Here is a 26941-nt window from a genome sequence, read left to right as displayed (position 1 = left end):
ATTGGTATGTGATCACTTTAGAATGCAGAATGTGAATGGTAGTTGCACAGTTTCTCTTGAGAAGGTGCTGTAACAAAATTCTGCCTATGTCTTAGTACATCAGCTTGTATTATCATGCATCCATTAGGAAGCAGTAATCATCAGACATAACAGAATGGCCTGCAGTTAGTGTTTGGAGGCCAGGTTGCTGATTATTCAGGTGGCACTGAAGAACATGCGATGGATACAGGGAAAGAATACTGGGTTGTGTTGGGACTCCATAGCCTTGGACTGTTCATGGAGCAGAAGAATGTTAATATTCTCATAAGAATATTAACAGTGTTCTTGATCAAGATATTTCACACTAGAACACGAAAAATTACACATGGTAGGCTGATCTTAATAGCCAACATGATGAGAATTTGTTGGGAGACTTTTGTTTGATAACATTTCATCTCACATTTGGCAGTAACACGTACCATCCCCAGCATTAGATTGCAAAATGTGTAAATACATCTGTTAAGGAGTGCAGTCTAGAAAACTAGAGCTCATTTATCACGTCTGCTCATTTTTCATGAGCTATCTGGCAATTTACAAAGAAATTACTGGCTATATCTTCAGGGATATAAGAGTACCAGAGATGTCAATGGCAAAGTATTTCTGAGTGATTTTTCATTCTGGGCCTTATCGTTTGGGGATAAATTTTTTTGGGAATAAAAATAACTTGGGTCGTATTCTCCAGATAAAGTTGATATGATGCACAAAAAAAGTGTGTCATAGATAAGGGGTAATTGGAACCAGAGTTAGGAAGGGTTGGTGTATGTTTTTGTTTGGAGAGGTTTCTTTCTCAAAGGAACCTCAACCATGAGACATCATTCCTAATTCTTAATATTGAATGCCTGGTTGTGTCATCACATGCAGTAGAGTTTATTTCTACATATGAAAGCTTTGTCTCAATCATGCTTTATTAACTCCGTATCTGTGTTTATTTTCATGTATTCTTTCTTTCTGCAAACATTAATTCACAAATGAATTGGGTTCCATCCAAATAATACAATTCCCATGTCTCTGTCAAATTGTAGAACAGATGATGTCTTGTTGATTGCTGATTAGCATTCAAGGTAGTGTTCAAGGATTGTTATAGAGACTTCACTTGATACTATTTGTGTTGAGCAATGAAGGTTTGTCTGTGTGTCAAGGAGGTCATTCCAATTAGGATGTAATCTCTCCCAGTGTTCTCATTTGTCTTTTTGGGCCTTATCCAAATGCTATGGAAGTCAATGAGAGGACTCCTAGGTTCACTGGCTTTTGTTTAGAATGAGGATTACCCTGCCTCTTCAGTACAGTCGACTTGAATAAATTTAGCAGGGGGACAGAACTTGCTCTGGATGGAATTGGAAGTCACTTAATTTTCTTCTGTGCATCCAATTATTATTGACACAAAGGAGTTCAGGTTCTAGACTATGGACTATTCTGATGGTGTAAAACTATTTGTGTCACTGCATTATCAGTTGGTGTTGGCTTAGGAATACTTCCTCAATCTTAAAAATCATATTCTCAATTAAGCCACTAGGGCCATTTTATGATGTTAATTCAAGAAAGATTTAACTAAGAAAAACAGTAACAAAATCCTCAGATATTTTCAGATGGAAGTCTAACTGAGGAATTATTCATCATGAGATGAACAAAGTCGTGCAATAGATGAGCTGCTGTGTAGAAGTCTTGCTGATTTGTACCTATTTGTTCATGCTGTCGAGTGTTTAAAATACCAGATAATTTATAGATGGGGCATGCTTAACATACGCTTGTGAAACAAAAAGCTAAGTGTCTAGAAGGATTGCATTTCATCAGAAATAGTAGAGTTTAGAGCAGAATTGGTATTCAGTGGAACATATTTACGGTAGAGCAGGTTATAGAAATAGAAGGTTCAAGTGCTTTCTGTAGGACTTAGAGTAGTTAAGAGTAGCAATGATAACATGCGAAACAGAACCGCCATTCTGTCATGAAAGTGACTGGAAAATACAGGACATGTCATCATCTTATCTGTAGGCCCATTTTCCTCACACTAGGCTTCAAAAATTACTCTTTTGGTGTGTCAGGAAGTCTTTAAATCTGGAATATTTTTGTCCGCTGATAGTATAAAAAAGCATTCTGATTACAGATCAGTTTTGTGTGCTAGAAGATTCATTGTCTCCTTCTGCCTGAAATGATGTAAAGTGGCAAAGTATTCATGTCATGGTAATGGTATCAAAGGCCTATACTGCTGTAGGGCCAGTAAGAATGATGAAAAGCCTGAAATCTGTGGAACGGAGTTATTACTCTTCTAATAAACTAAGAGGATAACCTGAAAATATTACTAGATCAGGCTGGTACCTTGTATTTGTATTAGGCACTGATTGTTACCCAATGTCTTGAGTTTGTAGTCATAATGTACTGTTAATGTCTGTACCAACTCCTTACACAGGTAATAGTGCAACAACTGTAGCTTAGATTCAGGAGTATATTGGCACTCAGCTGTGATTGGAATCAGTGGAATCAGAGCACTAAATACATTTCAGAAGACTCTAATTACTGTGTCTCGTGGTCAGTGCTTCAGATGTGTTTGAGTGGAAAGGCACATATTAATTTAGTTTGTAACGATCACTGCATCATCATCAGTCTCATTTTTCATCCTGAATCACTGTACGAGACGCTGCAAGTCTAGCCAGCTCTAAATATTATTCTTTATACAAGTGGGATTCTTTCTTGGAGCCAGAGCTTTTCCCTGTAGTAAGCTGCTAAAGCAAAAATCAAGCTGTGTTTAAGAACCTAAACCTGAAAGGAGGGCAGTGCAACTGATCACATAGTGATATCGTTACAAAGTACCTTCTGATACCAAACTTTTCTTTAAAGGAAACATTTTCTCTTATGTTTTAATTTTCACATTAGCTTTCAGTGTTATTAGCATGCAAAGGAAAACAGTAGAAACTTTACATCTAAGATTACAGTCTTACCAAGTTGTAATCCCATGGTGAGGAAGAAGACTGAAGAACATTTTCCCTACTTACTGTGTTTTGGTGAGGGCAGAGCCATCACAATGTATCTGTTTTTAGCACTGCCCAGTACCTTCAAAGAATTCAGATACTGTAAACCTTTTTATGCTGAATGCATTGTTTAGCACCGATTTCAGTGCATGGTTTTAAATATCAATGGTATTCTAGGAAGAAAAAGAAAACCTATATAAGCCATGCTAGCAAAAGAGTGATACCCCCTTACCTTCCTCTAAGGCAGAGACTTTAATTTCATCAAAGACAAATCATGCCTTTCAGTGAGCTCAGCTTTAAGGGAAAGAGCCTTTCATGTATCAATGCAGGACAACATGGAGAAAACCAACACATTAATTACTTGTCACGTAGGAAGAGGAAAATCTGGTAATATCAGATTAGGCTGGCGCCTTGTTATTAATGCTAAATGTCATCCTGTGCCCTTTTTTTCCTTTCCTGTAGTGACACTATAATAGTGGCTTGTGCAGCTGTTTCTTTCCTTTTATCTGCTAGGTGAAAACAAATTCCTCCTTAAAGAAATGACAGCTTCAATGCAACAGAATTAAAACAAGCTTCCTGCACGTATCAGAGCTTACAAAAATTGGGGGAGCTGTGTGGGACTGATGGTTTCAAAGTATAAATGTGGGAAAAGCAAACTGAGAAGAAAAGCTTGAGTAGTTCAGGGTGATTTGCTGCTGTGTTCATGGTTGAACTGTACTCAATTAATGACACTTTAAAATTCAGGAAGAGCAAGGGAAAGCTATTTCATTTAAAGTTTACTTCATTAACATTATACGGAATGGACGCAAGTTCTGAATTTATGAAAACCGAGCCATGAGTGAGGTGATTTTGATAAAGGCTTCGCAAATAACCTTTTTTCCCAAGGTACTTAAGTATTAATTAAAACTCCAAATAATTTCAGTGCAATATGTGTACAAGAGTAAGCTGTACCTTGGAGGAAAAAAAATATACCTTAAAAGTAGTGTGGATTAATTGGGCACTGCAGTGTTTTCATCTCAAGACCTGATTATGGAGTTCTTGCTGCTCTTATGTGAATAATTTAATTCCTAGCAAATACCTATATAATCTAATCTACTTTTCTTCCCCATGCAGTGCTGTTTAATGGGAGTTTGTATTACTTCCTAATTCCTTCTGCCCTTCCTGGCTGTATATCACTGTGTGGTGATGCACACTGATGATAGCAGTGTAACGTGACCATGATTCAGTTGTAAGCATGAGACGGAAGAAACAAGACAAGAATTAAAGATGGGTCTATTGTAACACTTCACATACGCGATATTAGCTGTGATTGTCACAAAACGGGGTTGGGTAAATGAGCTGTTTTAGGAAACTCCTACTTCACTTGTCAACTCTGTTCAATGTGTATGCAGAAGTCAGTTATTTGCAATTACTACACAATGTTTATAAACCCTGCATAAAATTCTAGCTACATAATTGGAATGTAATTTAAAAAGTTATTTCTGTGCTTTTTTTTTTTAGTTTTTTCTTTACATCTTCTGAAATTGTGTAGCCTTCCAGTTGAATTACCTGTGTATATAAACAAAAAAGATCAGCCGTCTAGAGTCTTCATAGTGTTACTTCACACATGCTGAGAATATTAGTTCAATAGATAGATAACAAGGCAGAGCATGATGTCACTTCCTTGATGTTATATTGCACGTCAGTGGAAAGATCTTGGGTGAGCCTGACATCTCTGACTGCCAGGTTTGGCTTCCAACAGCTGAGCCCCTGGGTTCTGTCTTAGTATCACCGAGGGCCTTTGTGGTTCAGAGCATGCACTAGGGGCTCTCATATCAGAATTGTACATGTTTCAGTAAGCTGGGTATTTGCAGGTGAACGATATCTTAATGTTTTGGAATGAAGCAGTAGACATGAAACAGTATTTTGGCAATATTTCTGATAAACATTGATTCGGTATTCACATATTGCTGTTACAAAGGTTGGAACCTGACTAGTGTGAGACTGAAACTCTTTCAATTAACATAAACACAGCCCGCAGCTTCAGTGCTTTTCTAATCTACTCGGTAAGCACTCTGCTAAGAATTAATTAAGTATGGAGATACACAGACAGAAAATACTTTTCTAGAAGGCATGAGACACTGGAAATTGGAAGTACAGCAGTGAGCCATGGTACGTGTTTTTAGGTCAGGACAGATAGCATTTTTGTTTGCTCTTATGTGCCACAGAGATAATGGCTTTCTCTAATGGCGGGTCAGAAAACAACATCTAGACTCAGTTCCTAATGGATAATGTGAGGCAGAAAAAAAAAAACACAGTGAAGGAAATAACATAGAAAGCATTGATGGATTCCGCTGAGGAAAATGTGCAGTATTAAAGATAAACTAGTCACATGCTTTCACTTAATTAAATTAGCAACAGGAGATTGTATGTGCGTTAAACTAGTATGTCACTTCTTGGAAGAAACAAACCTGTTAAGTGGAGTAAGCTGCTGATTAATTATTGTGAAGAAGCAATATTTTACAAGAGTAGTCTGCTTACTGAAGTACATTAGCTGGCCTTTAAGTAATAAATTGGCACCCATTCCCTGTGTATTAAACTGACATGATGATGTGATACCCATGCAAAGAAGCAATGAGACCTAGCTAAGGAGAGCTTTACCAAAGCACGGTGGATATATTTAGACATCAAGGACAGAACTATGAGAGATAAGAGGATGTTTATTCTATATTTATCTTGGATGTTTGACTCAAACGTGTTTTCTTTACAATTTATCGTTAATGTTTATGCCATAGAATTTAAGCCATTCTCAAAATGCTAAAAAAAAAAAAACAAACAACAGTTTCATAGAGATTGTTTTAAAGACAATTTATGGAACTTTTGTTTTATGAAGTAGTAGAGAACAGAAGCTACTTGTTTTATACTCCTGATCCTAATATGCTGCAATCCATTCCTTTTTATTTCTGCCTACTACTGACAATGAAAAATCTGCCTGTCTTCTAGCTTTACGTAATGGTAGATTACATGTCAGCCAATACATTACATTCACCATTGCAAATAATGTTAAAAGGAATCCCAGGAAGTTTCCTCTATCTCCTTTCAGTAGAGTTGGTAGTAGCAAGGCATATCATTCAGTCACATTCCGTCATTCAGAGAAATAGCTGTTGGATGCCATGAATGAGAAACTAAAATGTAGGTACCAAAGGGAAAATATCAGAAAATAAGCTTTCAAAGGCACATTCAGACACTATTTTAGTTTTGTGCTGTGCACTATTAGTGGGCTTAGTTTAAGCCACGGAGCCTATGAATGGAGCATAGGATTTTTATCTGTGTCAAAAATTCCACTCTTGCTTATTTGTTAATTAGTTCAGAAAGAATGCTCTCAGTTGAACTGGCATGGACTGCTATTGTGACAAATCCAGCTTTTCTCCCTGAGCATCAGGTTTGTGTCTGCTTTATTAGTGATCATTTTCATCCATTTGGGAGCTTTATGATCTCTGTTGTCCCAGGTACTGAGGATTGTCATAAAACTGAGATGGGAAGTACTGAAGGTGACACCTGGTGATGGTGATGTTGAAGGAGCTGAGAGGTGTCATCTCTATATGTGTGGCACAATACAGAACACGAGCAATTCATTCTTCTCTTGCCTTTGAGGCCTTCCCATTTTCAGACTTGGAAGAGAATCCCTGATGATATCAGATGAGGTTTTGTCCTCTGATTTGCAGACCAGTTTGGTGTTTCGGTAGTGGTGTCCTTTGTTGTGGGTTTTGGGTTTTTTTCTTGGTTTGGGGATGGTTCTGACTAAAACTGAGGAGTCTAGTACTGCATTAACCAAAGAGTGCCTGGAAAGCTACGCAACGAGTGATTTAAATAACTCAAAAGGGAGCAGGAGATGAGAATAAGGACAACACCTCTCTATATTTAAACGGTCCATTTTGCCTAAAAGATGCTACATTGGCAGCATTGGTCCCCGTGGCCATTTTCCATGGCTGGTAGTGAGCAGAAAGATTTAATAGAGCAGAAGAAAATGAAATGATTCGTGAGGCCACAAAATTACCATGGTGAGAGGCGTTAGTAGGTAATTTGCTTTCAGCATTACTTCTCTATATTTTGCTTTTCTGAGTGCAGTAGGGAGTTTTCACTGGAAACAAGTTTACTTTTCTGGTTCACATAATCTTACCCTGAATAAAATGCAATGATTGTATCCAAAATAACATCTTCAGTTGGTGCATAACAATCATTAATCAAGATGAATGTTCTCACCTAATGAAAATGGCTCATAAATCCTTCTCAATCATTTTAAACATAGATGAGTTTTGAAAGCAAAATCACTCTTACACTTAATGACATCTCTTAGAGTAATACAATCCAATTTTAATGTCATAATTGAGAGATTTATTTGGTTTTGCAGTTTTTTAATGATATTATTGCTCGTTACAGATAATGATGTCAATTAACACCAAGGCAGCAAAGCGGATGTATTATTGATAGTAATGTGTTCTTACATACATATGGCCTGCTGTGAATGATTGAACACAAAGATATTTTGTAGGGAAGATCTGTATATTATAATCACTGACTCAAAGTAGGCAGCATAATTTATGGTCGTCAGCTGAGCACCTGACTCTCAGCTTTTATGTTTTTACTCAGTATGCTGGTTTGAGTATCAGAGTTCAGTTTTTGGACGTGGTATTAATGTGCGTGTGCTTGGGAATGTGGATTGTGTCTGTAAACCTCTCAGTCCTTAAGTAGAAGTAACAAAATGCAGGTTGGTTGAGTCTGTTTGCTTTTGGTTTTTGTTCGGTGTGTGTTTAAAGCTCTTGCCTGTTTTGTTGAACTGTAGCTCATACACATACACGCATCCGTTGAATTTTTGGTGCATCAACACCTAATTGAATTAGATTAGAAGCTGTCTCGGCTGAATGAGTGGCGTTTTGTTACGCAAACACTTCTGCTTTAGCTTCCTTGCTATGAACTGCATAGCAATTTGATGTCAATCAATATAATACAAAGCCAAATGAGTATTCATGCGTGGCCATTAAAATTGTAAACTACATCAGTCATGTTGGTACAGGGTTAAAAATCTTTAACAAAGTCTCAGAATGAAACATTTTTAACTGTGCCGTAAAAAAAAACAACATTAATGAATAAAGCAAATGGGGCTGAAAAATACATTGTAAAACTCATCTGGTAAAAAAACAAAATAAACTCAAATACCTTCCATCTTTCCTAGATGAATGACTTTGGTCTTACTGTTAGCGGATCCAGCTCAAGCTGAGGATAAGCACAAGACACACTGTCTAACGTCACAACTGTGTAATGATTTAATATATTGGTGTTTTTTAGTTTTGCTTATGTAGGATTTTAATGAAGGTATAGAGCAGCACCCAATGGTCAGATCTGGCTTAGAGAGCTTCTCGAATGATGGAAAAATATGACTATGATTTATAAGTAATTAGATTTGCAATCCTCATGGCGCTACTTTGTGAAACCAGAAAATTTAAACAAGAAAGCAGAGAAGAAATATTTCCTCATTTGGATCTTTAGAGTCCTTTGGTATTTACCTCACTGAGATTCAAGAATCTACATAATTGACTTGCTGTCTAGGGAGGGAGTTTATTGGAGAGCATCCATTGTTGTGAAAGAACAATTGTGTGTTTTTTTGACACAAAATTAATGTGCTCTTGTAATCTGATCCTAGTTGGTGGGTTTGTGTATGGAGCTTCCCAGACTTTGGAAATGATAGCGTCAGTCATTTTAATGATTACATCTCTATTGTCTAGAAGACTAATTGTCTGCTCCATTTTGTAGCCAGTAAGTTTAGTTTCCAAGTTCGGGAGTATTTTATACTGTAGTTCTGGAATAGAGAACTGTTTGTTCTCCATACTTGTGTTAAAGGAAGACTCTGACTCTGGGTGAGCAGACTGAGGTTGTACAGAAATTTTAAGTGTGTTTTGTTTGTTCATTTGCAGCCTCATATAGAGACATGAAGCTGAACATTGTCTGAAGAATACATCATAGGAGGTCTTTGGGAGTCATCTTTGGTCAGTTTCCTCCCTTGAAATATTTAGAAAGCATGATTAAAAGTTACAGTGGCAGAAGACATGTTCATCACAGGTTTTGAGCCTGTCTTCCAAAAGGAATCATTTGCTATTTGAGAAGAAGCACGTGTTTTCATGAGGCAGTATCTTAACGTTCAAGAAATAGGAGAAAGCAAGGCATGGTCAACAGCCATAACTACTGCAAGGCAAGGTAGTGACAGTCCGAAGTGTTGCTTCAATGGAGTCCTGCAGAGAAGAATTTAGTATCTGCCATTTCAGTTGTCATCTGGCATAACTGTATGTATGTACAAAAATGGTAGATTCAGCATTGGTTCTTGATAAGCACACAGTGAAAAATCACCTAATATGGTGCAAGCTGATGTGGTTTTAACCCATTAGGCAACATCCATCCATTTGCGCAGAGGCAGTTAAAGCATGCATTGACTTGGAGCACATTGCAACTGGTTTGCTTTTAGAGGCAGTTAGGAATATGGTGAAAAAGACTCTTCTGCAAATGTCTAGACAGTCCGTGTGAAACACTGCGATTCTGGAAGTATTTCAGACTTGGAGTTCTCACATGGCTGTGAAACAATACAGTTCCAGAAAGGCTGTCTCTAATCTTTCACTTGTGTGTGAAGAGAGATTTCTGTTTGCCAGCTTCCCACAGAGAAGCAAGCAGACGGGATTGCTGCTGCAAGGCTGTGCTGAGGAAACCAGCAAGGTTGACCTTCTGCAGTCTGGGCATTATAATTAGAAAGACAACAATGCACAAAGCAGTGTGCTTGTAATTAAGGGTGCGTTTTCTGGGAGTGGAGGAGGGGGGAGTTTAATGACTGTTAGCTATTAGAATATGCTTATGGGAGAGAGAACGAATGAGACATAGCTGTGGGTTGGTGCAGTATTTTTCCAAATATTTTTTCAAAGAGATCACAAGGCAACATGGCTGAGGCAAGAGCTTAAAAACTTGTGTTATGGAGCTCGATATTCAATCGTAACATAAAATATCTGTTTTTAATTGCAAGGTGAGGAATGTCATAAACTATTTCCTGCTATAAACTGTGAAGACATTGTGATGAAAGGGACCAAACTGAACTTCAGATTTGAATTCCACTTACACGAGAGACTGCTACGTGTTAACCAAATACAAAAGGCTTGTTTCTTTTGCCTGCAAAAGCTATAACTCCTTTGCAGCCAAAGGACTTCCACAGCATAAGAACTGCTGCTGCTCCACAGCAAACCAGATTCGTGCTGGAGTGGAATGTGAACCACTTCACCTTTGAAATATCCCAAAATCAGGAGAGTCTGAGGCATCCTTGTGTGAACAGTTGGCTGCAGCTTAGTATAACGTGTTATTACTCAGAATGAGGGAAGCTACCATAAAGGCAACCAGTTCTAAGATCCTGTATGTGGGCTTTGGTATCCTGGTAAAATCTGGGGCCGTGCTACTTTAGTTTTTTTCACCAAATCTCCCTTCAGAGAACACCCCTGACATTGAGAGTAATTTTTGTGGTATTAATTGCCGTTGCAGAAGATTTCCTTCTTCTTCAAGCTCATGCTAATAATATGTTATAATGAGAGAAGCTACACTGTACCAGTTCAAATCAATAATTGCTTGCCTTATCATTCTGCAGGCTTTTCTAAGGTAACACACATAGTCTAATAGAGGTGTTCCTTCTACAGTACTTCTCTTACAACCAAAATGCTTTAACTGTTGAGGAATTCTCTGTGTTGGCGGATCCAACTTCAAAGTCTTTCTTCCTGTGCTTACTGTGTAGGAAGAACTCCCACCAGATTTATTATCTAGGTCCTGTTTGGTAGTTCTAAATATTGAATTTGATATTGGTTCTTTGTTTTTTCTGCTTTGTTCCAGTAAAAGCTGGCAAGATTTGGTTCAGTTATTCTGTCGTTGTGAGGCTTTAAATCTCTTTTTCTTTGAGTTTCATCAAGGCAAAAACAAAAACTCATTGATGTTAGCAGGCGCATGTTGGAATAAGGCGAGAGTGAACAGTACAGTTGTGCAGCTGTAGTTCTCCCTGTAAAAAACATATAATGTAACTGATCTCTTTGGTAGCCAAGGGAGGACTTGAGTCAGAATTTGCCTGTAGCGTCAGTTTTTATTCCTTTGACATTTTTCTCATCTTGGGTCTGGTTTTAGTCTTGCTGCCATGGCAACATACAGTGAGGCAAAAAGGTATTCCAGCTAAAAGGTCTCTCCTTGCTGCTGGCAGCAGGAGGGAGTGGATGCTGGAGCTGTTCTTTGCAGCTGTGAATAGCAGTGCAGGAATGAAAGGGATTTTAAAATGACCTTCTGTTTGCATGTATACAGGAAAAGGCATGGGTGCAAAAGTTCAGTGTAACAGCAGAAAACAGGTGAGTCAGATTCAAATCATTGTTGGTTTTAGATGGGTACGAGCAGGGTGATGTGTGGTATTAGTTCTGTCCCTTATCTAAGCACAAGCCACATTAACTGGGCTGTTGCAAATGCAGCCTAAGAGGGAGATACGCCTTTGCTCTCTACATCCCATGCCCCAGTACTGGCAAAATCTGCATAGGGAGGAATAGTGGTTTGCTCTGCTTAGAGCTACCAGCAAGCTGGTAGATTACTGTCCTTGGTTCCTTGAGCTTCCTCCCTTCCACAGACCAAAGCTAAGAAACATAAACCAGAAGGTAGAAACTACATAGGATTTTTTCTTTGTATGTACTACTGTGGTTAGTGTGGAAGTTTGTGTATACCAGTGACAGGAAGGCAACTTCTTATGGTCTGAGAGGAGCATCTGCCATTGTTATGCAGCTCACAGTTGATATTAAAGACAGCATAGCTTTTAATGGAGCACAGCAGCACATCTGATGATAAAAATCATGTTGCCTCATGGCTCTTATTAAAGCTGTAGTATGAAATGCTTTGCTTATGGGGTATCTCAGCCAGAATAGTCTGCAGCACGCATCTTTTTCTTCATTACTGCACACAAATGATGCTTAAATAAATACTATTGATATTAATGTTTATGATTCTAATGGAGATAGCTCTGGGCTCATGAAAATAGTGGCTGTTATGAGCTGCAACAAAGCAGAGCTGGTCCTAAAATGAAAAACAGACAAATTCTTAATTCAGATGATTCTAACATAAATCTGAAGAAGATTTGGATCATTACCTGTTACACTTGGGTTGCCAAAGTAACCTTGACTAGCCAGCTGATGTTTGCACACCGCATGACACTGTCACCATGGAGATCCTGTCCATGTGATTTTGCAGACATGATGCAGTTGCAGGCTCTGCTGACACACAACAGTGAGATAGAGAGGAATTAATTATTGGTAAGGAATGCTTTTGCCAGCCGCTCTTCTTTCTGTCAGAGTGAGCTTGCACAGATGTACTGCAGAAGCTGCATTTCTTACTGTTTAGCTGCATGTAGCAGAGCAGGATGAGGAAGCTCTGTTGGCTTTCAGAGGGAAAATTGTGAATTCTCCTGATGGGAAGTTCATGCTCTCCTGATTTTGGAGAAACCATCAGAAAATACAGCTTGAAAGATAACAGCCAATTACAGAATGCATGTTCAAGTAATGGAAGCCAATTAATCACTGGCACTATTCCTTTATCAGCTGAGACTTCCATCCTGCCAACAGCTGCTCTTCTCATCCACATGCAACTTAGTGATGTCAGGAAAATTGTGCCAGTGGATCAGGGGGTGAAATGTGTTCCCACACCCAAAATATTTCAAATTTTCCTCAAAAAGAAGCTGCCATTTCCTTCGTGTGCTTTCCTCACCAGCGCCTACCAAACCTCACTGTAGCACTCCAGCATACCAACTTCCTGCTGAACCCAGCCTTGTCATTCTAAGTTCTAGCACATGTCTGTATGTTCAGGCAATTAGCTAAAACCTTTCATGCTTGCTGCATTTCTTTTTGTTTAGCTCCTAAGTTACTGCTATTTATTTTGCTTTCGTAAAACACTTTGTTCTGCTGGTTTTGATTATACGTGAAAGTGGTTGTGCAGTGACAAGTGGCTGTAAGGTGCTGTTACTGTTTTCTGTGTTTGGATCAGGGCTTCTCGGAAGATTTGTGTTCAGGTATTGGTAGCACAACATCTCTTTAAATGTGCAAGTGTTTGTTAATAGATGAAATATACAAATATACAAAGAGACGTTAAAGCTGCTTGGTTACCTATAATGCTGACACCATGCAGTGGTTCTGTATGTCGCCATTTAAGCTCTGTCATTACCTTTCTGCCTGGGTCTGGCAAAGTGGTATGAGGAAGGAGCAGAAGTGCTCACACAGCTCAGAGAATGTGCAGCACTTGGGGAGTTATGGTGGAAGAGTTTTGAGTGTTTCTCACAGGGCCTCGTAACTGTGACTTGTTATTACATAGATCTTAACTTCCGCATTTATTGTCACTGCTCAGTGGGGATATTTAATAACATTTCCACAACCGTGCCACTTGTAAGGCTGAAAGGGATGGGAGAAACACGCTTGCTCAAAATTGTTTCTTGCATTATAAAAGTATACTCCCTAAAGCAAATGCAGATTGTTTCCAACTGGCTTTGAAAATTCCTTTTCCTGTGTTTATTATCATTTTCCATTAGACTGAAAAGATACAGAAAGCTATTTGTGCTGCAGAGAATGTTTAAAAATACAATACATCAAACTAAAAGAATATTGATGCAGAAGCGTGAATTGTGTTGGAGGGAAATGGCAAACTCGGGATTCCTTTAATTTCTCCTTTGCTATTATTAAATGTTTTCTTCTCTTGCTTCCTCAAAGGGTTTCTGTTGTGTTCATGGGACTGCATGGCTTCTCTTTCTTTTCAGCAACAAGTTTGACAAATTTCCTTAGACAAATAATGTGGGAATTTGAAAGCATTTTTGCATTGTCCACTAATGTATAAAACCAGTTCAGAATCCAGTGCAGAGCTTTACTATATGGGCCTTGGGAATGCTATGCGTCTTAGGGCTCAAATCTGAAATTCAGCATCAGTTCAGACACAACCACTGTAAGGAGTGAGTAATCCTGAAAGGACAATGGGAAATTTGTCCTTTATTCCAATAGAAACTCCTTAAATTTGGAAGTGCACCTTTGCACTGCTTCCAGTCCAAGTCTTCTGCTGATGCTACTGCATAAGAAGAAACTGAATTTACTCAGTTTCCTCATTCCTTTACTTTGACTTGAGATGACAAATACAAATAGTAACAATTGGTGCAGGACTTTAAGATGAGGAAAGCGCTCTTGGTCCTTGCCACTGGAGGAGATGTGTCTTTTGAATCAAGCTAAATTCAGCACTTAAAAGTTCACATGCAAAAGCAAATGCTTTTGGAGTCTGCACTGAACAGCAAACTGTAACCATGCTTAATTTTTAATGCTCTCTTCTCTACGGTGGAAGAGGGAATGGTTTTAATATTCAGTTGCATTGGGAAACAAGCAGTTGCAGTCTTGGTTGAATAAGTGAACTGATAGCAGCCATAAACTTTAAAACAGAGTTGACCTTCTATCCAGTGGGATTCATGTGACAGTGTTTTCCAAGGTTAATTTACATTTATGTCCTAAGTCAGAAAGTATTTTTTTTCTTACTAGTTTTATTTCATCGTGGCAATTTTTTTTTGTTCTGTCAGATGATTATTTTTTTCCCTTCATATCTGGTGTTTACTAATGGAGTGAACCACTCGGTAAAATTAAAGTTGTAATATTGAGTTCACTGCAGCCAGCTTTCAGAATAAGGCTGACAGATGGTAAAGACATTTTGTGCCCAGTATCCATTAAATTTAATTGAAACTTGAAAGCTGTATTTGTTTAGTGTCTTCAGAAATGTTGTACCACCTTTTGTGTTGGATGTTCACAAATGATCTTGGGTGTGTGGACCTCAATTCAAGCTTTTAATGTACTGTGGAACCCACATGTTCCCAAGTCAGCATTTTGTTTCTATCTTCTATGCCATAATTCTTAAAATAGTCAATAAAACTATGTCACAGATGGCAGATCCTATTAACATAAAACTTTCTTGCCTCGATATATCCTGTTATGCCAACAAAAAATAGAGTGATAAGGTATGGCAAAGCCTTTCTGTGGCCTTTATTTTCAGTTTTCTGATGTTTTTCCACCATGCTAGTGAGTAATTCTTGACATCTTCCAGTTTCCAGTGATTTAGTAGTGGTCTGCATGCCTCATGTTGGATATTCAGTGAAACACACGTGCAGTGTCAGTTCATCAACACTGAAAGCCCATGAGTTCTAAAACCTCACATAAAGATAAGCTCCTCTCCAGAGCACTCATAAGAAGTTTTTGTTCCTTTCTTGTACGTGCTAATTGCTGCCAGTTATCAAACATCGAGCGGTATTGGTAAGACATTGTTCATTAAAAGAAACAATTAAAAATGTTGGGAAAGGTAAAGGAAAAAATAGTCATGCAATTAGAGCCAACGTGGTCTATCACAGCCACTGCCTGGATATGGCATTGTTTCTGTAGGAAGGCAGAAGATACTAATTAACCATCATAGGTTCAATTAGGAAAATATTTCATATTTTCAATGAAAGTAAAATTTCTTCACAAACATTTTGCAAAGAGGAAAAGAAATTAATCTAATGAACAACCTGTCGAAGTTAATTCCCTCAGCCTGTTTCTCTATGCACCTCAGCTTTTGTATTGCAATACCATTGTGTAGGTATTACACTACTCAGAAACCATCATTAAGATCTGCATCCCATTTTGGCAAACACAAGGCAAAAGTCAAGCCTTAAAAAGTCACTAAAAGATATTTGACCGTATTCGTTTTGTTAAAAGCAGCAGTTTGAATGGTGTTGCTCATAGCGTGCCTCACACGTACTGCTGATTTTGAAGAAAGGCATTCAGGATTTTCTATAAATGTGTTTGTAAATTACCAACAGTTTATCTCTCTTTCAGGTGAAGGAGGCCATGCAGAGAATCCATGACCGAGGTAACATAGGAAAACTTATTCTGGATGTGGAGAAAGCACCCACTCCCCTGGTGAGTGCAAAGCACTACATACATGGTGCTCAGTCTCACAAGGTCAAGCGTGGTAGTGACATTTGGAGAAATATCCCTTACGGTTTTCTAGTATACCATTTTCTTCTAAATCCGTATCACCTAAATAGAACCCATAATTACAATCTGTATTTTTAACCCAAGGTGGAACACAGTTGTAACTCCTACAATCCCAACAGTTACATTTCTCTGTGGCATAGCTGTCTCCCTCTCCAGAAATGTGCCTGCCACTCTTAAATCAGGACAAAACTGCCAAATCTATTTGTGTCCCTGTGACAGAAAGCAAACAGACATTTAATGAATACAAAATTCCTGTCTTAATTAGTAGGTTGAACAGAAAAAGACACGTTAGTATTTCTTCAGTGTACAAACACAGAAGTGCTTTCTGATTACCATACAGAAGTCAGGGAGTGCCTCTGGTAGGAATTCTTTACTTTTCAAAGTATCTAAACACTTCCCATCTGCTGCTTTAAAGAATCATATCATCACTGGAAGAGCACGTTCAAAGGTTTGCATACGTTTTTGTGAGCTTCCTACAGAGTTTTGTTTCCTTTCTGAGAGTCTCATTGCCATTTTGTGACAAAGTCCACTCGTGCAACTGTCCTAAAAGCAACTTCCAGAGAGATAATTCAGCTGTAGTCCCTGAAGGAGCAGCTCAGTTTTAGCTGAAAGTGATGTTGTACCAACAAATGCTTTGTACTGACAGAACATTTGTTTTTCTTGCTCTATCCACATCTTCTTCCATTTCTAAAGTCACTTTGTGAGGTGAATCAAACTGAAACAAGACTGGGTAAAACAATGTGATAGGTGCTCTGATTTTCTTCATCTTTCATCCTGTAGATGGCCAACGACAGCACAGAGACAAGTGAAGCTGGAGAGGAGGAAGAAGACCACGAAGGGGACAATGAGAATAAAGAGCGCATGCCATTCATCCAGTAACAGCCAGAGGTGATGGAAGCAGAATGATTGATTCAGTAGAAGGGAACAAGGCTGGGAAATATTCTCTGCATCAGTGAACAAATGCTGTAGTACAGTGTGTGTTGTATTTGTCTGCAGTCAGCTGAGCTATGAGCTGTTGATCATTGTTGTTTTGAACTCAAGTGCCATTCTCATCCAGTGCAGTATTATGACATTCCTGTGTAATACCCAGTTTCCCTGTAGGAGTCCCATGGATTTTTTTTTTTTGTTTGTTTCAGTTTCAAAGCCTCATTAACTTACTGTGTAATTTTAGATGGGCATCGTTCTCATGCAAATTCCAACTTTTTGCATAAAGTTATTTGGAGGGTTGAGCTTTTTTTTGCAAGATGACAACCACAGTAACAAGAAGTATTGCCCACTTGCTGTCTTGAAGATTCTGCTAATTGGAGGGAGGATTCTTAAGTTTGTGAATTTTTCAGTGTTAAAATAGTTTTCCTTTTATGAACCACAGATAAAAGTTTCAAAAAATGTTAAGGTTATATTCCTTTATCAGGCTTCCTCATTTTATAAGCAATCCCGTCTTCATCCTCAAAAATACCTCGTTTTGAATCATGAAATCTGAAATCGTGCGAGATGCCATTAATTGACGGACTTTGATTAGTATTGTATGATCATATTAGCAATCAGCACCAGTAATTAAGCACTTCATTCAGAGTGCCAGCTATCTTGCTTTCCTGTCGATCTGAGTTATTGCCCCATATGTTCTAGGCACCAGAGGTCAGTCAGCCACTCGTTTCAGGGCCAGAACAATTTGCACTGTTACTGACAGTTCAGCATCGTGTTCTACAAAGGACGCATTGACTCATCTGCGTCTAAAAGCCGAACCATTTGTAAATGTAACTTTTAAATCCTATTAGTAAGGATCGCTCTGCAGTGTGTGGAAAGAAATTTGTTGGCAGAGTTTGCTACTCTGAAATCACTACGTATTGATCAACTATGAAGCTGGAGCTGAACTTCTACAGAAGTTAACCCCTTAAAAAGTGACTTTTAGACCTTAATCCCATCAGAAATTACGCATGGGGATAACTTTACCTGGGCGAGTAATTCCATTAAAAGCTCTGCTCCATATGTATGGTTATATTTGTGACTATTTGAAGGATCAAATATACAAAGACCAGCTAGTCTATCTACCTCCCACTAGTGGAAACTATGTCTGAGAATGACAAAAGTAAATATTTTTTCTTGTCTTTCACCAATCCAAACAGAAGCTACTCAGGTCCTCGATGGTCTTGTTGAAATAATCATTTTAAAATAACTGCAAACAACTTCAGTAGAAATGCTTAAAAGAAAGTCAGAGACCTTGTTATAATGCCATGTATCTTTGAATTAATATATTTTTAGTATATTTTTAGCAAAAGAAGATATTTCTCCAGGCATGGCTAGTTGTGCTCCTAATTCTACAAATATGTAGTAGTGATAGAAGTTAAACTATAGAAAAGGGGAGAGGGATTGCTTCTCAGGCTTTTCTCAATGTGAAAGTAATTGTGAGTCTGGATTACTTTTATGTGTGGTTTTAGAGGATTCTCTTGTGTTGGGTTTCTTTGTTTTTTTTTCTTTGCTGAGTATTAATGTCCATCTCTTCATACTGTGCTCATGAAGTTGTGCGTTCTACTGTTCTAATACTAGGTAATTGTGCAGAATGTTCATCCTAAGCAAGTTTGCCTTGAGTTAAACAAATTCAGAAATGATAAGAAGAACAAACTGTGGAGGAAAATGCCAAAAAAAGCTTTTGTTGAAATATTAATCAAAACGAACTTCAGTTTTCCTTAGATATTGGAGCAGAACTTCATTCTAGTTGATTTTCTTTCTGTGTTGGACTTACCTAGGCTTCCAGTGCCGTATTGAACCCAAACAGGAACTCAGTATGCAGAAAAAAATGCATCTATTCAGTGAGTTTTCCATGTGTTGGGATTGCCCAGTGAGCTTTTCAGAAAGGCCATTAAGTTCTCACAGTTCAGTAGGAAACATGCCCGACGTTGTTTTGCAGTTAGTGTAACAATGTTGTCCTGCAACAAACCTTCACATAACGAGAAATTTTGATTTGACGCCAAAGTGAGCAATATTGCTGGTGACCTTTGAACTGGCAGTAAAGTGGCATTCTCAAGGCCTTAAAGTAGTAGGGCAAGCAGAATAGCGAATCCATTCTTCTGTTTATAAACCACAGTACGGTTGGCTCTACAGTTAAATTTCCCCTATAGATAAATAGAGAGGGGTGATGGTGGTCATGGCCACAGGCACCGTGGGGACGACAATCGGATGAATTAATGCTGGCTAGTCTTTCTGGTTTTGTTAGCAAGGCGAAAATACTTTTCATGCTAATTCATACCAATTTCAGGGCCATTTTCTGATCAGCAGAACGTCAGGTAATTGCAATGAGTACAGAGGACTGTTCTGGATCTACCTAAGCACTACACAGATCAGTATTAACAATCACTGAGCTGAATTCTGCTCTGTGTTTTAGCGGTATTAATATGGCACATGTGAAAGTTACTACTGAAACGAATGGAAAGCTTTCAGGTACCTGTTCCAGAAGCAGGGTTTGTGCTAGCAGAATTTGGCCCATAAGCCCTAAATACTTACTAGAATACCACAAACAGTAGTATCACGTTTGAAGTGGTAGAGGGCATGCTATACAAAATGATGGTGAGACTGTTGTTACTGAACAAGTCTTATTGCAGTCGAAATGAAGGTTTGTGTTTACTACTAACACTTGTGTTTAAACAACTCTGAGACAATTTGATAGTTTCTTCAAGTGAAACAAATTATTTCTTAAATTGCCTTAAAGGAACTGTGAAAGCTTCTCTTTATCTTAAGCCTGATTGAAGTGAACTGAAACACTGTTTAATTGTATTTGTTGCTTTAGAGCTTTTGTTATATTGTGCCTACAAAGCAAATTATGTTTACATAAAAATATAAATAAAATATTGAGCATAGCATTATCCTTGGCTTACATATTTTATTCTAATACGCTGTTCACATTAGGGAGCTGACTTGGAATTGGTTAAGAGGAAGATTTGAGGTCTCATTTTCCATTTCGGTTACTGAAGGATAAACAAATATTTGTTTTTCTTATTACAGAATACATCAAGGCTATTAAAATGGCTTAGCGTGCTACTTTACTGAACATTAAGAGTTTAGTATGAAATGTTGAATGTTACAATCTAAGAACTGCAAAACATTTTATAAGCACCATTTATGAAGTGTCAGAGAAGTGTGTTATTTTGATAGGGGTTTGTAGAGCTTTTGCCCTCAGATTGCACTGGGAGAAAGCTTGACACGTAAGTTACCCTCAGAGAAAAAGTTCTATTTAGAAAGGAAGTCACTCGAAGGGAATAATCTTAAAATGGGATCCAAAACAGCTACCGCCAGATTAGCTGGTAGAAAACACAAAGATGTGATTGAATCAAAAATCCTATTATTCTTGGATCTTGGACTTAACTGAGGGCTGCAAGGAGGTGGTTCAGTTGACATGGGATATAAGGTTATCTCTGCTGAAATAATTCTTACACTTTTTCTTTCAAAGTACTCTTTATGGTTACCAAAACTTATCGATGCCCTCAAGTTTGTACTTGAGTACATGTCTTTAAAGATCTCCCTGCATGAAAAGGAGGAAATGGTTCATTGAACTTCATCTGAATGAAGAGAAAGTGTTAGCTTTGGTTAATTCCAGTCATGCCAGACTTGTTCTAAAGCCTTTATGTCCCCAGGAAATCTCACTGCAGTAGCTACTGGATCAGTCCTGTAATCTAAAAGATGTGAACACATGTTGATTGATGTTTCCCAGAGTTGATAAGCGAATGATGGTCAGTGCATCCCTGATCACAGGCTGAAAGCAAACAGCCTTTTGCAGGCTCTCTGTGATTACTAACAATGCCCTGCCTTTTGCCAGCTTTTCCACTGGACCATTTAGGCATAATTGTCACACAGTTTAATACATGGAGGCTGCTGCCAGCCAAGCTGGGATGCAGATTTTATGTGGTTTCTGACCAAAGTGCAAAAAAATCATCTGAATTTGCTGAGTACCCCTGATCCTTGCTCTGTTCCCTCTTTCTGTGCTTGTCTCGTTTTCTGTGAGCTTAGCCATTAATCCTGGTGGCTTTTGCCAAAACATACTCTCCTACCATGATGGTGGCTGTCAGCACACAGCACAGCAGCCCCAGCAGCCCCAGCTCATAGAGGACTACATAGGAGAATCCCTTGCCAGCCTTAAGCCCCTCAGTGTGAGCTTTGTTTCTCTGTGAAAGGAGCCAAAGCAGTCAATACTCTGTAACTGATATCTGCACTGAGGCATCTCTTTTTCCAAGTAAATTTTAACATCTAGGCAGACATTCCAATATTTTCCTGTGAGAGAACAGGTTAGAGGATAAATGCAAATGTGGCTTCATCTCATCAGCCTGTACTGTTGTGCTGATTGCCTGCAGTTGATCCTAACTCGGCCACTGCTTTCATGTCTGCCTCAGCTTTCTCTGTCATGCATTTCTGCAGCAAGTGGCCTGGCTTGATCTCAGCCATTTCCAACAGTGCTGCGTTGGGCACCTCACCACCAGCATGCTGTTCAGAAACTGGAAGGGGTGAGAACAGTGCAGATAATAAACAATTAGAGGATGAATGTAGGAAAATAATTATGTATATCTCTGCCCAGAGGTAACAAACGAGCAGAATTAACAGATTATCTGTTGATTTATTTATATGCTTTACATCTATCCATTATATGCCTGATGAGATTAACATGCATTTGTGGTGATTATATTTCTCTTCTAAGCAGGCTTGACCTCCTTCAGCAGTGTTTAAAAACCTCATCCATATATTCAGGGGTGATGATGATGAAGCCATTTGTCAAACATTCAGCACTCTCTCAACTAGTTTCCAGGGTCAGAAAAATTGATGTTTTCTTCATCAGCTGATTCCTTTTGGTAAGAATACACCGAAATAGCAACCTTGAATCGCCAGTTAGGAAGGGAGAGGGCTGAGAAAGAGTTGGAATCCCCCCTAAATTTGTACACACAAACATGTTTTGGACAAGGGCTTTCTTGTGTGGAAGTCTGGGCTGCAAAATACAGGTAAGATTATGTGTTAGGTGTTACAAATGTTGGTATTTATTATTTGGGAGCTTCTCCCTTTCAACATTAGTACTGGGGAGAGTTGTCTCTTCATGTCAGGAACTGTCCATTGCTTATAAATAAGGGCATACTTTCTAATGTTTTGCTTTGCTTTGTTTTTAATTTAAAAAGCTAGTTTGTGCCCCAGGGAGACGGTTAGCTGGAGCAGCTCATGATCCTGCAAAGCAGAGCTAATCAGAGGGAAGCTGCAGGGTGCTGTGCGTCAGTCACTGCACTGGCACTGCACATCCCTGCCTTTCAGCCTCCAAGGGTTTCTGCTTTTGCTCTTTTTTACCTCATCGCTGGAAATCTGACTCAGATCAAGGGAAGTGTTCAGTGCTCAGTTTTGCTCCTGTCTTTGCATAAGGACACAAGTTTGCCAGGCAGCAGAACAACCCAGCAACAAGGACAAGGCAGGTAAGTTGGGCAGCTCCACCATCGCTCCCTTCTCTGGCCAGCCAGGCTTGCACAGAGCTGACAAAGGGGAAGGCTCAAAGGTTGCTGACTTCTGGAGTGTAAAGGGGTACCTGATGCACTGCTGTTGCTTAAGGCCCTGTCCTCCCTGTAGCAACACTTAACAACCACTGTCTTGCATCAAGTTGACATGGGGGTCCCAGTCTTCTCTGTGGGGTTTCTGGAGGCCCTGCAGTGCTCAGTGATTGCTCTTGTTCTCTGGTATTGCCTCAGGAAAATTAACTTTCTTACCTCCTGGAGAATACTGGGTCATGCCCACTTTGATCCCCTGCAGAGAGTGACAGATGAAATCTTTGTGGACTTAACACAGGTACATTACTGCTGTGGGAACCTTGACTCTCTTCCCCCAGGCACTTAGGGGTAAGATGAGAAAATAAAGCCAGGAATAAGTGTCATCTGTCTTCACAGCAATTGGGATTTAAAAAAACAAGAATGCCATCATACCAGATCAGCCTTCCTTTAGAAAGGTGTGGTCTTCACCACTGTTGGTAAAATCTTGAGTTCTTGAAATCTTGATTGAAAGAAAACGTAACCTAAATAGGCAAAAGAATCATTTAACTTGTAGTTTCAGTGCCCTCATTATGTTCTGACATCAGGCAGGGACATTTCTAGTCCCCCAGCATCCCTGCAGAGTTGCTAGAGATTGCCGGTTGCCAGAGTTGCCCCGATAAGCTGCAGGTATCAGTGCAAATCATTTTGTGCTCTTCATGAATATAACTCCCACGTGGAGAGTTGTAAGCAGTGCAGCATCCCAGCTGCTCTAGAAGAACAGAGAGAAGCTGCAGATACATTAGATGCGTTATTTATAATAAGGATGTCTGTACTTTCACCGAAATGCCTGACCCGTGGGCTGGCTGGGCACTGAGCTAATAACCAAATACTACTTACAAAGGCTGGGGGGGAAGCTGGCTGACTGGTATCTTTCTGCCACTGTCACCGTGTGGCCTGAAGGACGTGTCAGGTCTGTGATGTTTTCCAGAGGCCGCTAGGAGAAAACATTCATTTTATTGTTAGCACAGGAGAGAGATAAGCAAAGTGTTTTTCTTTTCTGACTGTTTGCTTTGGCAGATCGTTTTTCTGTATCTTTGCTGCAGTTTTTTTCCCTTCTGGTGTCTGCATTTCAAAAAAGGAAAAAATTCCCACTGTTCAAAAAGAAAACAAAAAGAAGAAGAAAGAAACCGAGAGTGCTGTGACTGGTCAAGTGTCAAACTGGTCTGATAAAAGCAAACCGTCCCCAGGGAGGTGGTTGAGTCACCATCCCTGGATGTGTTTAAAAACCTTTTGGATGTGGTGCTCAGGGACAGGATTTAGGGGGGGGGCTGTTAGTTAGGGTAGGATGGTTGGGTTGTGGTTGGACTCGATGATCTTTAAGGTCTTTTCCAACCTGAGTGACTCCATGATTCTCAGTGATGCCATTGTGCTCCTGAGCCACTGTAGACAGGAAGCAATGAAACTCAATGTTTTGTCCAGTGCCCTTCTTATTGCTGTTAGGTTTAAGGGTTTATAATTCTCCAGGATTTAATTCTTGACTAAACTTAAAGAATCTTGACTAAACTTAACAGCTGAGCTGGAAGTTTTTCCTTCATGGCTGAAAGCTGTGTCTCAAATCATACTTGTTCCAAGGCAAAGGAGATGCACAAAACCTTGTGCTAAAAACCTTCAGCTGAGACCCTGCCTGCAAAGCCCCATAGAAAAATATGCAGTCGAGAGACAATAGTCAAGATTTTCCTAGCTCTTTCTCATCAAGCAGGTTAGCTCAGAACCTGAATCAGCATTTCAGTGGGGCACTGCAGGAAAAGGAACAGCTTGGATTCCTGACCCCAGACTTTTCTGCCAGGCAGTGCCTAGGTTAATACAAGAGTGCAGATCCAGCCCTTTTGGCTCATCCTCGCCTTGTGGGCAGAATGGGGATTGCTCCATCTGAGGATCAGATGGAAAGTGCTGTTGCATACTGGGCTGTAAAAATTAATGCCATAATTAAGTCTGATTGCCAAATGATGTTGAACTCCTGCGTCAGGGGTGTGTTTATGCAGTGTGGCACTGATTGAAGCACTGCTCTGGGAGTCTCAGACCCATCTTTCCCATAGGCACGCAATGACAGATTTACACAAGGAATTGTCTTCAAGTTCCCACCTGAGCAATCAGTCTGCAGCTGCACACCTACACACACTGGATGCCGCTGGCTGTGCTGCACAGTGCTGCTCTAACCAATTCTCACAGTTCACATATTAAACGTTAGCCCCGTTTCAATATTATCTTGCTTGCAGCACATTCCCTGGAATTGTAGGTTAACTTAATAAAGCACACATAATACGATTCATATGAGATTTTTGATCTGCATTTTGTTCAACATGACAGCAACGAATGAAGTTATTACACAATGTTCTGTTTGCTAATCATCGAGCAAAACAGGATAATAAAAGGATAATTATTACAAGCTTCCTTCCTTATTCCCATTAAGACAGTAAATTCAACTCAAACTGGAATCTCATAGGAGTTTCACCACTGACTTTGATAGGGACAACATCAAGCTGATTGGTCCTCTAAATGAACCCAGTATTAAAAATTCAGGGAGTAATATTTATTCCATGCCACAGCTTATTAAAAATGATTCTTTTTTTAAATCCTCACTCGGTTCTCCATATTCAAATACACTGTGTGCATTGCCCAAACCAATTGTCTTTCTTGAGAACACGGTGCTGTTTTATACCGGTTTTATGGAGCCTCTGGAGCAAGTAAAGAAAGGACAAAATGAAAAATCCCTGCACAGAGAATACAGCTGCTCCTCTGCACTTACAGCTGTGCTGCTCCTCACGTTCCACAGCCCCTGCTCTACCAGAGGCTGCACACAAAGGCTGCCCAAATTCCTGCAGCAAGTGCCAGGTTGTATAAGAACATACCGGCTGGATACGTAAAACAAGTGTATTGCCTGGCAGCTGTTTGTTTCCTGGTCACATTAGATACCTAGTAAAGAGAGAACATTCACTGTTAGCAACCTGGGGAGTATCTCCTCCATGCAGCACTGCATGGTGCCAAGATCCTCATGCTCATGGAGTCCCAAGTCATTAAGGCTATGTAGCAACATGTAGCACTGCTCAAACCTGCCAGCTCGTATCTGGAAGCAGCTTTGCCATTTCAGCAGGCCTACAGCTGCACAAATAGAAATGGCTTACTTCTGCCCTTGGACAAGCTTTTACATTTCCAGCTCTGGTGACATGGCACCAGTTTACTGCTGTATGGGGAGATGATCCCCTAATTATCTAATTATCTGACAGAGAGCAAAGGCTGCTGGCCTTACTCAGGCAAAGCTCTGTTGCCTTTAGAGAGGATTTAACTCCCAGAGACAGGGAGCAAGGGGAAGGCTTAGTAGGTCATGTTAGCTGCAGGTCTGCGGTCAGTGGGGATCCTGGCCTGTCAAGGAGGGCTCTGAGAACTGCAGAGTCCTGTGGCTGGAGAGGTATGAAGTGTGTGCATGGCAGTAAATGTCAGAGTAGGCAATCCCAACCCATTCATTCCCCCAAAGCAATGAGGTGGTAACAGCCATGCACTGTCTGGAGATTCAAAGATCTTCAGAAGATTAATCAGGTGGTTTAATCGGGCAGATGTCCATACAACTTGGGAAATCATATCATCTTGTTAGATGCAGTTGATTTAGTCTGTGCATAATCTGTAGCATTATTTAAGGAAACAGCATTGCCAAAGCCAGTACAAACAGCCTCCCGTTCCCTTTGAAAACCCTGTTATAAGAATATGTTTGATCTGAGAGATGCCTGTTTCAACTGCTCACCCTACAGTAATGAAGCCTCAAGAAAATGCGTAATGAGACTGATCCTCACCCTCTGCTGTGTAACTCCAGGGGAAAGCCATGCAATGCAATGGATTTATCCTGAGCATCAAGCAGAGAGGGAACTTCATCTTTTCTGTTTCATTTCGATGGAAAAGCAATACAAAATCAGACCCGTCCTAACAATTCCTAGGGCACTTAAGACATCTGCTGGAAATGGAATAAACTGCAGTAAGAATTCATGTGGCAATGACTAATGTAAGAATTAAAAATCCTGTGATGTTTACTTACATCTATGCAGTGTCTAAATTGCTTGGCAAATGCCAGAACGATTTCCATTCGAAATGATCATGTGAAAGTATTAGAATAAATGTGCATAGTGAGTGGTAGTAGGGCTGGCTTTAGTATTTGTCCTGCCAGGCAGGGCCAGCCACACTTTCCACTGCTTGACTTGTCTGTAGACAAGCAGACATCATCCCAATATTTGCTTTCAGTTCATTTAGATGCTATTTTTCTTGCCTGATCAGGCAGATTAAAAATTCCTTTAACTTTTAAAAGAAAAATGTTTTACTTGGACCACATCACATATTTTCC

At 39.6% G+C, this 26941-nt stretch overlaps 1 protein-coding gene across 1 annotated transcript in view; it reads left to right on the top strand.

The window, feature by feature from the left end:
* Positions 1-19929, top strand: part of VAT1L (vesicle amine transport 1 like) — a 47108-nt gene extending 27179 nt beyond the window's left edge. Inside the window, exons 8-9 of the mRNA XM_072346345.1 lie at positions 15911-15994; positions 16853-19929. Coding sequence (XP_072202446.1) covers positions 15911-15994; positions 16853-16951 — 183 coding nt within the window. The 3' untranslated portion in view covers positions 16952-19929. The remainder of the gene's footprint in view (positions 1-15910; positions 15995-16852) is intronic.
* The last annotated feature ends 7012 nt before the right edge of the window (positions 19930-26941 follow it).

This window comes from Excalfactoria chinensis, chromosome 11 (assembly GCF_039878825.1).
Source record: "Excalfactoria chinensis isolate bCotChi1 chromosome 11, bCotChi1.hap2, whole genome shotgun sequence".
In the NCBI taxonomy this organism is placed as follows: domain Eukaryota; kingdom Metazoa; phylum Chordata; class Aves; order Galliformes; family Phasianidae; genus Excalfactoria; species Excalfactoria chinensis.
Note: the sequence above shows the minus strand (reverse complement) of the source record. Positions and strands in the feature narration are given on the sequence as shown.